General features: G+C 43.7%; 1 protein-coding gene across 3 annotated transcripts in view; it reads left to right on the top strand.

Annotated features, from left to right (window-relative positions):
• Positions 1-14,020, top strand: part of PTPRQ (protein tyrosine phosphatase receptor type Q) — a 357,175-nt gene that overhangs the window by 235,002 nt on the left and 108,153 nt on the right. For all 3 annotated transcript variants that reach the window (XM_075209348.1, XM_075209349.1, XM_075209350.1), the window contains exons 43-44: positions 5,131-5,272; positions 12,953-13,222. In XM_075209348.1, the coding sequence (XP_075065449.1) occupies positions 5,131-5,272; positions 12,953-13,222 (412 nt within the window). The remainder of the gene's footprint in view (positions 1-5,130; positions 5,273-12,952; positions 13,223-14,020) is intronic.

Raw genomic sequence — 14,020 nt, forward strand, 5'->3', positions numbered from 1 at the left:
TCTGAAACCACGTTCCTCTGATTCCGAACAACAGAGGGTAGGGATCATCATCTCTTTACTCCAGGGCGACCCTCAGTCTTGGGCCTTCTCCTTGCCTTCCACAAGTCCAGCCTTACAGTCAGTGGATGCCTTTTTCCAAGCTCTGGGGCTATTGTATGATGACCCGGATAGGGTAGTCTCAGCTGAGTCTCATATCCGTATGCTGAGGCAAAAACATCGCTCAGCGGAAGAGTATTGTGCGGAATTTTGACGATGGTCCACTGATAGCGCCTGGAACGATCCAGCATTGCGAAGTCAATTTCGCTTAGGACTCACTGAGCAGATTAAGGATTCGTTGGTCCAGTATACGATATCCGATACGCTGGAGAATTTGATGCAACTTGTTATAAAAATTGATCGTCGGATCAGAGAGAGGAAGGCTGAACGGGAGTCCTCTGCTCCTATGGGCGTTTTCGCTAAACTTGATAACACTTCGCCCGATTCCTCTGAACCCATGCAGTTGGGCGCTTATCATTTGCCTCCGGAGGAACGCTCCAGAAGACGCTCACTAGGCTTGTGTATGTATTGTGGTCAACCAGGCCACTTAGTTTGTTCATGTCCCAGCAAGCCGGGAAACTCCAAAGCCTAAGTGCAGGTGAAGAGGTGCGCTCGCCTCTTCAGACAATTCTTTATTAGTCCCTGGACGTCTAACTTTCCGTGAGAGATCCATGGACCTGAAAGCTTTTCTTAACAGTGGTGCGGCTGGTAATTTTCTGGATATACATTTGGCTCAGACGCTTGATATTCCACATATCAGGTTAGGATCAAGCATCACCACATGTGGTTTAGATGGTAACCCCTTGCCTGGGGGAAGGATTCTCGCTAGGACTCCAATGGTTCGGTTGTCTGTAGGAGTCCTTCATACGGAGGAGCTCTCCTTCTATCTTATCACTTGTCCCTCTGCTCCTTTGATATTGGGGTATCCCTGGCTTCGCAGTCATAACCCCCTTATTGATTGGGAAACAGGGGAGATTTTCCGTTGGAGTCCCGGGTGCTCTACATCCTGCTTGACCCTGCCTCTTAGAGTTGTACAGCCTAGTCCAGAATTGTTGCCGGTACCCTACCAGGACTTCAGTGATGTCTTTTGCAAGAAGAAAGCTTATTCACTTCCACCACACCGGGAATACGACTGCGCAATTGAATTGGTACCCGGTTCTAAGTTGCCCAAAGGGCGTTTATATTCACTATCCCTTTTTGAAACCCAGGCCATGGAATTATACGTAAAAGAAAACCTGAAGAAAGGGTTCACCCGCCCTTCTAAGTCTCTGGTAGGCGCAGGTTGTTTTTTCGTTTCCAAAAAAGATGGCAGCCTGAGGCCTTGCATCGATTTCCGTGGACTGAATAGCATCACGATTAAGAACATGTATCCTTTACCCTTGATCTCTGTCCTGTTCGATCAACTGAAAACAGCTACTGTATTCTCTAAGATTGACCTCCAAGGGGCCTACAATCTTATCCGAATCAAGAAGGGGGATGAGTGGAAGATTGCCTTTAATACCCACTCGGGACATTACGAATATCTCGTAATGCCATTCGGTTTGTGCAACGCTCCGGCAGTCTTTCAGGACCTGATTAACGATGTATTACGTGAGTTCTTGGGAAAAACAGTTGTTGTTTATTTGGATGACATCTTAATTTATTCTGAATCCTTATCTCAGCATCGTCAGCACGTCCGCCAGGTTTTATTGAGATTACGAGAACATCATCTGTACGCAAAACGGGAGAAATGCGAATTTGAGGTGTCCACAGTGGCATTCCTGGGTTATATCATCTCCTCATCAGGATTCGCTATGGATCCCGCCAAGGTGCAGGCAATTCAGGATTGGGTCCTACCTACTAACTTGAAGGCGATCCAAAGATTCCTTGGCTTCGCCAATTATTACCGAAGGTTTATTGCCTCATTCTCCTCGTTAGTGGCTCCTATCACTGCCCTCACTCGAAAAGGAGCAAACCCAGCGGAGTGGTCCGCAGAAGCACTGGCAAGTTTTTCAGCTCTCAAAGCTGCCTTCATTTCCGCTCCAGTCCTTAGACACCCTGACCCAGGACTTCCGTTTATTGTGGAGGTGGACGCTTCGGATGTCGGTGCTGGTGCCATTCTCTCTCAGAAAGACCCACAGAGTAAAAAGCTACATCCTTGTGCATTTTTCTCGAGAAAATTTCTGCCAGCGGAATGTAATTATGACGTCGGAAACCGTGAATTATTGGCCATTAAGTTGGCATTGGAGGAATGGCGACATTGGTTGGAGGGAGCTGCACACACCATTACCATCTTCACAGACCATAAAAACCTCCAATATATTCAGACTGCAAAAACTCTGAATCCCAGGCAGGCTCGCTGGGTCCTTTTCTTCACCAGATTTAGGTTCATCATCACATTTCGTCCAGGTGCAAAAAATATTAAGGCTGATTCTTTGTCCCGAAGTTTTTTGGCTCATCATCCTCAGTCTCCTGACTCGCAGTCTATTATTCCTTCCACTTCAATTCATCTCGGACTCACCCAGGATCTGGGAGCCACTATCCAACACTTCCAGAAAATTGCTCCCGTTCAGACACCTCTCAACAAGTTATTTGTCTCGGTTCATCTAAGGAAACCTGTCCTCATAGAGGGTCACAACAACCGCTCTGCTGGTCATCCGGGAATTCGTAGGACTATCGAAATCCTTTCTCGCTGGCTTTGGTGGCCCACCTTATCGGATGATGTGGAGACTTACGTTCGTGCCTGTCCTGAGTGTGCTAGAAACAAATCTGCTAGAAACCGTCCTTCTGGTCTACTGCTACCCTTGCCTGCTCCAAGTAGACCTTGGTCCCATCTTTCGATGGATTTTATTGTTGACCTTCCAGTATCTGCAGGCCATAACACCATTTGGGTAGTCGTGGACCGATTCAGTAAGATGGCACATTTTATATCCTTACCCAAACTACCGGATGCCAGGACCTTGGCTACCTTTTTTCTGACCCATATCTTTCGTCTCCATGGTCTTCCTGAAGACATTGTCTCGGACCGAGGATCTCAGTTTATTGCACGATTTTGGAGATCTTTTTGTAAGTCCATCGGGATCAGTATCAGTCTGTCCTCAGCGTATCACCCGCAGTCGAATGGACAGACAGAAAGAACCAACCAGTCCTTGGAATAGTTTTTACGCATCTATGTTTCAAAATTTCATGATAACTGGTCCTCTCTCTTGCCCTTACAACAATTCCTGCCATTCCACAATACACACATCTCCGTTCTTCTGCAACCTTGGATTTCACCCGAAGTCTAACTCTTTCTCTACTGCTGTACCCAGTGGGGATTCTGGAACACCTGCTTTTACGGCCAGGTTGAGAGCTATCTGGAAAAAGGTGCACTCTGCACTGGGTCAAGCCTCGCAAAAATCCAAGGCTTTCGCTGATCACCATCGTGTGCCATGTTCTCTGAAGGTGGGAGATCGGGTTTGGTTGTCCACACGGAACATCAAGTTGAGGCAACCTTGCAAGAAACTGGGGCCCCGATACATTGGACCATTTTCAATTGAGAAAAAGATAAATCCAGTGGCTTTCAGGCTGAAACTCCCACCGTCTTTAAAAATACCCTCGACATTCCATTGTTTGCTTCTGAAGAAAGTCGCTGCTCCCAGCAGATTCAGTCAGCCTTCCTCTAGCAGGCCTCTGCCTTTGGATGTGAATGGAGACCAGGAATATGTCATTGAAAGAATCCTTGACTCAAGGAGGGTCCAAGGCCAAGTTCAGTTCCTGGTACACTGGAAGGGTTATGGCCCTGAGGAGCGATGCTGGATACCGCGGAGGCGTCTCCATGCTGGGAGACTCATTAAAGAATTTTTCAGGAAATTTCCCACTAAACCTGGGTGTCGGGGTTCCTTAACCCCTCCTCAAGGGGGGGTACTGTTACGAGCAGCCGCGGGTCGCTTCCTGGGTCCGCTAGTGTCCCAGCCGTCACCTTGACGACCGGGACGTCATTTCCAGTTCCTGGTCGGCCGTTGCCAAGGCAACGGTCCGACGCTTATAATCTGGCGCTGCGTCCAGGCGGTACTAGTGGCCGGGCGCATGCGCGCAATTTAACACAACCTGTGGGCTGATTAATGTAATTTGTATGGGGGCTGTGTGAGACTCAGAGCTAGGCTCTGATTGGTGACTTGTGGTATTTAGGGCAGTGAGGTCTGCAGCCTCCCTGCCGGTTATAGCGTTCTGTCCTCAGTCCTGCTGCCTGCTTGTGCTATCTGTTTTGGTTCCTGCTACCTTGGATTTGACTACCCGATTTGACTACCCGTGTTTTGACCCCTGCTTGTTATTGGACCTGTGACCCTTCTCTTCTGACCTTGACCTTTTGCCTGGAAATCGGATTTTGCTTCTCTGCCTGTGAGTTTGACCCTTCGCTTGCCCTTGGATATTGCATCTGTGCCTGTGACCTTTTGACCTAGGATTCTTCTTAAACTACAGTCCACCAATCACTCCACTTCTGGGAACTCCTTTAAGTCAGTATACGTTACTCGACCCTCGGTCGGCCCGTAGCCCAGTCTGTCCCCACCACTAGGGGCTCCAGCGAACACCTGGCCTTCAGAGTAGTTTCCGAGTTCACTGTACTGACTTGGGAGTTCCTAACAGTGGAATCATGATTTCTTGTTTAGAGGGGCACAAATTATTATTAATTATTTTGCGGGAGCCAGATTATTTTATAAATAAATTAGTAGGCTAAATCTCACTAATGATTATATGTAAGAGATTTGTTTATTATATTCTAGTGGCTTACTATTTCATTATCATTGGGGCAATAATATTTTTTTTCTGATGTGGCACCACTTAATATTTCCAGATCTGGACACCATTTAAAGAACATACTTTTGCACACATGGCCACAAGTACATACTGCCACTTGTAGTGCCACAAGTATGCCTTTTAAATGTATGCCACTATAATATAATAAAATAAAATAAATCCCTTACATATAATTAATAATTACATTTTAAATTTATTTTATACTATAGTTAAAGTAACTGATGTTAGTAACAATTATATCAATCTTATTGAGGTTTTCTTCAGGAGCATAAAATAGGGTGCACCCTAAATTTGGAAATGTATTTTTTTGTTTGCCAGAATATATCAGGAGGTCAGACTGAAGGGAAGCTCTCTCCCTTGGAACCGTTTAAGACCTACTTAGCCAGCTTATCTGCATACACAAAAGTTGGAAACGGGAACCAGTTCAGTAACACTGTTCATTTCACAACAAAAGAATCAGGTATGTAAAATAAAACATAAGTGAAATCAAAAGTAATAACAAGTATTTCTCTTTCATCCAGTCTGGGGGACACTGCTTACCATGGGTTGTGGAGGGGAGCTCGGGAGTTGGCACCTAGCTAGTTAACTTTAGCACTGCTGACAGACCCGTCCCCTCTACAATCCCCCTGCCTCTTCCTCTTCCTGTCAGTTTTTTCTAGGTGCCCAAAGGAGTTGGGCTGCTTTTTTTTATGCTAGTGTTTTATAGATTTTATTTTATTGATTTTATATGATTTTAAATTTAATTTTCTTTATCTAACTTCTACTTTGTTACAGGACTTTTATTTTGGAAGCAGAGCTGGGAGTGTGTTCTACCATAGAGAACACACTCCCTCTGCAGCAGCAAGACACTGCTCGGTCAGATGAGAGCCGAGGGCTCTCACTGGCAGAGTTTTATAGTGTCCAAATTAGAGAGACAAGCGGTCTTTACAGACCACTGTCACTCTTACAGCCTCCCCGGTAACCAGCACTGCCACTGCGGCATAGAGCTCCGGTTATTGGATAATCAGCCGGGCGCCATCTTTAATTTTACAACGGAGCCCGGGAAAATTACTAACTAAAAAAGGGGGCAGACCAAGATCCCCCTCAGACATAGGAGGGGGCATAGGGGTCCCACTGCTGCAGGAGACCTCGAATTTAGAGGTCTCCATTACTCTGCTGGACATAGATTCCTTAAAAAAAAAAAAAAAAAAAAGATGATAGATCAAATTAAGGGCTATACTAAGATCCCCCCTCAGTAATAGGAGGGGGCATCAGGGTTAGAACCGCTGCAGGAGACCTCAATCTTTTAGAGGTCTCCATTAATCTGCTAATTATTATTTATTTTTATAAAAAAAAATAAAAAAAAAGGAGACAGAATATGGAAGAGGGGGAGTTAAAATTATATAGAACTCCCCTGCTCTTCAATTTACGGGCAGTATTCCAGTCTTCTGGAGGATAAGAAGAAGCCTGGGAACAGAGACTGCCTTGTGGGAGCAAGCATCAGGACATGGCTGGTGGACTTCTCTCCTGTTAGCCTTTTGGCTAAGTATTCTTTTTTATTATTAAGCATTTATAAAAACTATATTGCTTTACTGACAAAGTGGGGCTAGTATGGGTAATATTATAGTACTCTTGCTTGCCAAAACACAAATAACATTGTTTATTTAAAGGAACAAGTGCAACTGTAGATTAGTTGATTACTTGTTTTTTCTCTCTGTCTCCTTCAAGTCAATGGTGTGCTTGTGACGCTTTCCTTTGTCAAATGTTAGATTAAGGAAAAGGTCCTATGAAAAAATATTTTACCTGTTATAAATGCAAGGTTTACTTACCACAGTCAGTTTACTCTTTAGCTCAGCTTCTCACTAAATCTACTTAGTTATTGACAAGCTCAGCAACACTTGATTCTATATTGGATAAAGTGGGGGGTCCTGCTGCGGGGAACGGCTGTAGCAGGCCCTTCTCTTTTTCATAACAGACCAGACACATGTCTCGACAAGCTAGACCAGTTTCTAAGTCCCCATATTTGGCCCCTTTTAGTAGGGTAGATCCGCAAATCCTTTTCTGAGGAAGGGGAAACAAAATTTAATCCTGATCAGGTTCACGTGTCTAATCAAGAAAAAAACGCCAGATATCAGGCCATTGATGATTGCTATTAACGGTAAGGCAAGCCTTGGACCTCCCAGAGTCAGAGGATCCTAGTCCTTTAAACAGAAGTCTCGTTAAGAAGGCCAGAAGAAAGGTTATTCGTTTTCCTCCTTTGGTGGAATTGCACAATGTTGCTGAGGGAATATAGAAACAACCTGATTTAAAGGTTTCTATTCCAGAAGATTCTCTTCCTTATATCCATTACAGGAAGAAGATCTGTCTCACGGGGAAGGAATCCCTAGGGTGGATACTCCTGTAGCCCGTATAGCCCCCCATGCTACCTTGCCAGTCCTGGACACTGCAACACTGCAGAACAGACTAACCGCAGAATTGAAGCTCAGAAAAAATCTATATTGTAGCAGCGGGTTCTTCCTTTAGACCCACATTTGCTTCGGCTAGGGTCCCTAGAGCCATGGAAGCATGGGCAGAGCAGCTGGCTGAGGCCTTGCAGAACTCATAATTGCTTCCCTGACCTTTACATTTTAAAAGAGGCAGCTCAGAGAACAGCGTCTGTGTCTTCCTCTATTCAGGCTTTGAATATATCAGCAAGACGAATCTTATGGCTGAGATCCTGGAAGCCTGATTCGGAATCTACGAAATCCCTAGAAACCATTCCTTTTTCAGCATCAGGTTAGTTCGGGCCGGAATTACAGAGTTTGATTTCTCAGTAAACGGGTGCCAGGAAAACACCTTATTTTGCCAGTGAATGTGGGTAGAGCCCATCTCCCGCGTTTCAGCTCCTTTAGGCAGTCCTTTTGGGGGACCTCCTTTTCTAGGGGCCAGTCATCCTGTGTCAGACCACTCAAATTCTAGAAGCTTCACAGTCAGAGGTAGACCCTCCTTCTCAGCTTCATGGGCCTCCAAGGTTCAGGAGAAGCCTGCACCCTGACTGCCATTCTTCCCACCAGGAGGTGGCGAGAAGGGGGGGGGCGCCTGTCTCTTTTCTAGAACAATGGACAGCGTCTTCTCAGGATCCCTGGGTTCGGGGCAGTATAACTAGGAGATACAGGATAGATCTCTTGGGTCCTGTTCTGCATGGTCTCTTTGTAACCCTGCTAGCTCGAGTTCCACAAAGTAGGAGGGTAATACAAAATTGGATCTCCTCTCTTCTTTCAGCATGAGTTATTTGCAGGGTCCCAGTAATCCAGAAAGGGAAAAGCCTTTTTCTTGTCAAGAAGCCGTACGGTTCCTTTCGACCCATCTTAAATCTAAAGACTTAAATATGCACTTAAAAGTGCGTAAAATTTGGATGGAGTCCCTGGGGTCTGTAATAAATGGATTGGAAGGAAATCAGTTTATGGCCTCCATAGACATAAAGAGCGCATACCCGCTCCTGTCTGGAATGGTCATCGGTTTCTCCTGAGATTCAGAGTGGGGGCCTTTCACTATCAGTTTAGGGCTCTTCCCTTCGACCTCTCCTTGGCTCCAGGGGTTTTTCACAAGGAGGAACGATAATGTGGGTAATGGCAGCTTGTCTTCATTCAAGGGGAGTTCAGGGCGTGCCTTACTTAGACGATCTTCTCATAAGATCCGCCTCAGAGATTTGCTTGCAACAGCACATGTCCTTCACATAGCTTTCCTCAAGAGCCATAAGTGTTTAATACACTCAAGGAAATCCCAGGTGATTCCGTGCCAACGCAGGATCTTCCTGGGACTCGGCATGGACACCAAACAGCAGAAAGTGTTTCTGCCAGAAGAGAAGATCAGGTCGGTTCAGATGATACAGCGCGGTCTTGTCCTCTCCCAGTCCTTCAATACACTTGTGCATGCGTCTCCAAGGGAAGATGTTGGTCTCCTTCGAAACGGTCCCCTTCGGTCGTGCTTATTCCCGGTGCTTGTAGTGGGACCTCTTCACAGGAGGGTCGGGATCCCACCTACATTTGGAGCGCCAGAAGTTTCTCTGTCTCCGGATGCGAGAAATTCACAGACACCAGCCTGAAGGGTTGGGACGGTATTCCTTCATCTCCGGCTCCAGGGTCAGTCCAGGAGTCCTCTCTATCCATCAACTTATTAGAGTTGAAGGCAATCCTTTTGGCCCTTCGGGGGGCCCGAACCTTTCTCCAGGGTCATCTTCTCAGAGTTCAGTCCGTCATGCCATGGCTGTGACATAGGTCAACAGACAAGGAGGAACGAGAAGAGCAACGGCAATGCGGGTATCGGCTCAGATATTCGCTTGGGCGGAACAGTGTGTTCCAGCAATCTCGGCTGGGTGCATTTCAGAAATAAAGAGCTGGGAGGCCGATTATTTCAGTCGTAATGCGATGATGCCAGGGGAGTAGTCCCTCCATCCGGAAGCTTTTCAGTCTCTGGTTCAGAGGTGGGGTCTACCGGATATAGATATCATGGCCTCCATACACATCAGGAAGTTTCCCAGGTTTTGCGCAATTTCTATATTTCCTTGAGTACTCAGACGAGTGAGGCAAGGTGGTCTGTCGGTAATTCTGATAGCACCTGCACGGCCGTGGCGAGTGTGGTACGTGTACATGATCTTTATGACAGTAGGGCAAGAACTTTGTCTTCTGCACTGACAAGATCTTCTCCTTCGGGGTCCTTTTCATCACCAGGATTTACCTCGGCTAATTTTAACCGCATGGCTGTTGTAGCCAGGCTCTCAAGGGCTAGGGGTTTTTTCCCCCAGTGTAGTGAACACTCTGCTATGAGCTTGTAAGCCTGTTCGGCTCGCATATATCGTCGCATTTGGCGAGCCTATGTCACAGGGTGTGACAATAGGTCTTGTCATGCGTCCTCTTTTCGTCTTATCCGAATTCTGGCCTTTTCTTCAGGATTGTCTTGAGGCAGGTCTCTGCTTAGGCTCCTTAAAGGTATAGGTTTCAATATTTCAGTTTCTTCCACCTGAAGTTAGTAGATATGCCAGACATCAGGACGTTTCTTCAGGAGGTCTTGCATATCTAGCCTCCTTTCACTTCTCCTACAGCAACATTGGATCTTTTCCTGGTGCTTCATATGCTTACAGGGTTTTCTTTAAATCCTTACTTTCGACAGATTAGGTCTCTAACCTGCATGGATATGTTTCTCTAAGCCATTGCTTCCGCTCGTAAAAGTTCAGAGTTGGGATCTCTGTCCTGTCGACAACATAATTGATGCTACATAAGGACGGAGCGGTATTCAGAACTCTCCCTTCCTTTGTTCCGAAGGGTGTTTCAGCTTTTCTTTTGAGCCAGAAAACGGTGGTTCCAGTATTTTGGACAGCTTCCGTATACACCTGTCTGATCAGGTGTATACGGATATATATTATATGTGGTTAGGGCTCTCCTCTTATATGTTAGAGAACTTCCCAAATTCGGTGTAACGTGTTTCTGTTTGTCCTTATTGATTCTCATAGAGGATGGCCAGCCTCTAAGCAGTGAATTGCGAGATAGATTAGGGCAACAATTACTCAGGTTACATCAAGGCTAACCATCCTGTGTCAGAGAGATTTAAGGCCCATTCCACCCGGGCGGTGGGGGCGTCTTTGGTAGCGAGAAGTGGGCCTTCTGCAGACCAGCTTTGCAGGGCAGCCACCTAGTCCTCTGTCCACACCTTTACAAAATGTTATCAGTTTAATGTATTTGCATCTGTGGATGCAAATTTCGCTCGTAGTGCTCTACGAGCGGGGCTTTCAGAGTGGTCCCACCCTTAGGGGGCTGCTTTAGAACGTCCCCATGGTAAGCAGTGTCCCCCAGACTGGATGAAAGGGAAAAGAGGATTTATGTACTTACGTTAAATATGTTTCTCTGATTCCGACTGGGGGACACTGCGATCCCTCCCTTCTGCTTTTCTTCTGTGTGCTTTTGGTTGATTGGCCTTTTCTCCTTGGGGCTTTTTAATTAACTGACAGGAAGAGAAAGAGGCAGGGGGATTGTAGAGGGGAGGGGTCTGTCAGCAGTGCTAAAGTTAACTAGCTAGGTGCCAACTCCCGAGCTCCCCTCCACAACCCATGGTAAGCAGTGTCCCCCAGACGGAATCAGAGAAAAGGATTTAACATAAGTACATAAATCCTCTTTTTCTGTATTCTAATGTGTGTGAGCCTTAAAGTGCAAATAACAATTAAATAATTATCACAATTGTGATAGACACTTAATTAAATACAATGCAAAAGAGAAGGCTCAGCAACACTTAACATTTGAAAAGACACAAAACCAGGACATATATTCACACTTTGACACCTCACATGAAATCCCAAACCAATGTCTGTTTCATATGTTTAGTAGATGGTAATTTTCGCTGAGTTCTTCTTTTCATTTTAATATGTGAGGACTCCTGCCATCATCAGCAACCACAGGGTCCTGCACTTATTGTATTATATATGGCACCAAGTACTAATTACACTTTTACAATGTTGTTTAAAATTGTAAAGAATACTATTTTCAAATCATATCTAGTACACATGACACATATAATTCTCCACAGAATAAAATAATATATATAAAAAAAAAGTGTGGGCAGGAACTTGGAAGTAGGGTAATGGTGATATGTGAGCACACAATTGTTTTTGTGGTAAACATGATGAAAAAGTATTTTTTTCCAAACAATCTCCCTGGAAGTCATCAAGCAATCTGCTCTCACAGACACAGAACCACCCTTGCTCTGGGCATTTGTGCTTAAAATATACCTCAAATATATAAAACCCCAGTTAATATATTTGAAACTGGGTTATAAATGTGTGTTAAATACATTTTTAAGATAAAATAGAAATACAGGGACTTCACAGAAATAACATTGTAAATTCTAATACAAAAATCTGTTTTACTCTTTATATATATATATATATATATATATATATATATATATATATATATATATAAAATACAAAAAGAGAAAGGGGCGCCAACATAGTGCATTAAATATATAACATCTTTTAAATAATCCACATGCGTGCAATTCCCGTACCAGAAGTTAAAATTCAAATAGCCTTGAATATGTGCTCATAAACCTTCACACAGGTATGGTCTGCAATGGACCGCTGAAGTGCAACGTCCTGACTCCAAAAGAATCTTCTCCCAAAATACTAGCACCACTTCGAATTGGCTAAAACTCAAAAAAGCCAATATAGTATAATACCATCACAACAAGTGAGAGTAGAAATAATTTTAATAAAAGAGGCAACATAGCCTCACACTGCGGCTTAAATATAATATGCTCGTACATAAAACAAGATGTAAAACAGCTTATCTGTCCAGTTTCTCGTGCAATGATGGAACAGCATGCATGGCAAGTCTAGCCAGTATAACCACACTGATGCACTATATATATATATATATATATATATATATATATATATATATATTAAACAGTTATTCATTACTTATTATTGACTTTGCATATATCTACAGTGAACAATACTGTACCTGTTTTATATTACATTTTGTATCAAATTGTGTTTTCAAATATACAATCCCCAAAGTACACCACTTAGAAGTTAATGCAGCTTTATTTTTAAATACAATTGTTCTATCTCTTCCCTGTTACACACTGGACATGCACTGTTCTCCTAAAGTGCTGCATTCACTTATACCATGCCCCTTTTAATGTTAAACATCCTGAAAGAGCCAAGCTTCCCTATGTAGCTGCAATTAATTCAGCTACTGGAGTGTCTGATGACATGATTCAAGTTAAACAGGCCTGCTTCCTCTATACCTCTAGCCTGTCTTGCAGCACAAGTGTAGATTCTATATTGGTATATTGTCATATCCAGGCTACATGCTTCTTCCAATGCTTCCTTTGGAATGAGTATGAGTGAGAAGGTCCTATCTTGCTAAACTTTAAATCGACAAACTAAACCTTCTTATGAACTTTTCAAATGCTCTACGTTTCCTATTCTTGTGCCCACACACATTGTGATCTGGGCATTTGGCATTACCATCATATCAGTGAGCAGTTTGGTCACAAATATGGAGGGCCAAAGTTTGAGTTTTTGACTTTGTAGTGCATACTTATGGGAAATTTCTAGTTTGCTAATCTTGTCATTAAGTTCTACTACATGAAGCTAAATATCTTATGTGAATCTCTTTTTCAGCTCCTGACTCTGTCCAGAATATTCAATGCATGGCAACAAGTTGGCAGTCCATACTAGTCCTGTGGGATCCACCATACCGGCCAAATGGAATAACTACTCATTACATCTTAACATTTCAAAGTGTTGCTACCTTGGTTTCGCCTACTGAGAATGCCTACACCTTCAGAGATATGCTCTCTAATACCACTTACTACTTCTCTATCAAAGCCGTAAATGCTGCTGGTGAAGGAGTAGAGCAAGTATGCAATGCTACTACCAAGTCTGAAGAAGGTAGGTTTACTTTTAACCAACAGTTTTATAGCATGAGTTTTTGTTTAACATTAGTGTTTTTCAGGGTGGAGACACTGAGTATTCCAAGGTGCTTGTGACATGCATCTAAAATGTATATATTAAACTGTATTCACTGTCCATACCATAATTCACCTAAACATATTAAGGCTGTATAACACAGCCAATCGGTGCACTAAGTGTATTTTCCTATGTATTGGTGAATAGTGTTAATGGGCCTGAGTATCTCAAAATGTGTTTAGTTTTGAGTAGGATCTGCCTAAACTCGCCATTCTTACACACACAGAGCAGACTGCAGTATATGCACATGTGTAAGTATAATAAAAGATTGTTCTGTGATAGCTAATGGCACGTCTACGTGTACTTTTTAATTAAAAAACAGGTGCCGTGTCAGTCATCACTATCAGTCTGCATTTACACTTGATCTGTAGTGGATGCAAACAATATGGCTGAAAAAAATTGTACTTATGAAAGAGGAATTAATCGGACGAATCTGCATGAAAACGCCGTTACTGCACATGGCCTATGTTATTCCGCCTCTTCCCTTCCCTGTTCAGCCTCTCAAATCCTAGATATTACGGTCATTTGTGTTCAGATTTGCATGCACTTACTTTCATTGGCATAATATTCATTTCTGGGCATGCATAGAGCTATTTCACGCAACATACGTTATAGAAATGGACGTACATCCGAACATAAATCAGGCTCAATATGTCTTAAGGTGCTGTAAAATAGACTTTTACCAATATTGCAAAAAGATGTAACATTAACATTGTAGTC

Source organism: Mixophyes fleayi, chromosome 4, assembly GCF_038048845.1.
Source record: "Mixophyes fleayi isolate aMixFle1 chromosome 4, aMixFle1.hap1, whole genome shotgun sequence".
Lineage (NCBI taxonomy): Eukaryota > Metazoa > Chordata > Amphibia > Anura > Limnodynastidae > Mixophyes > Mixophyes fleayi.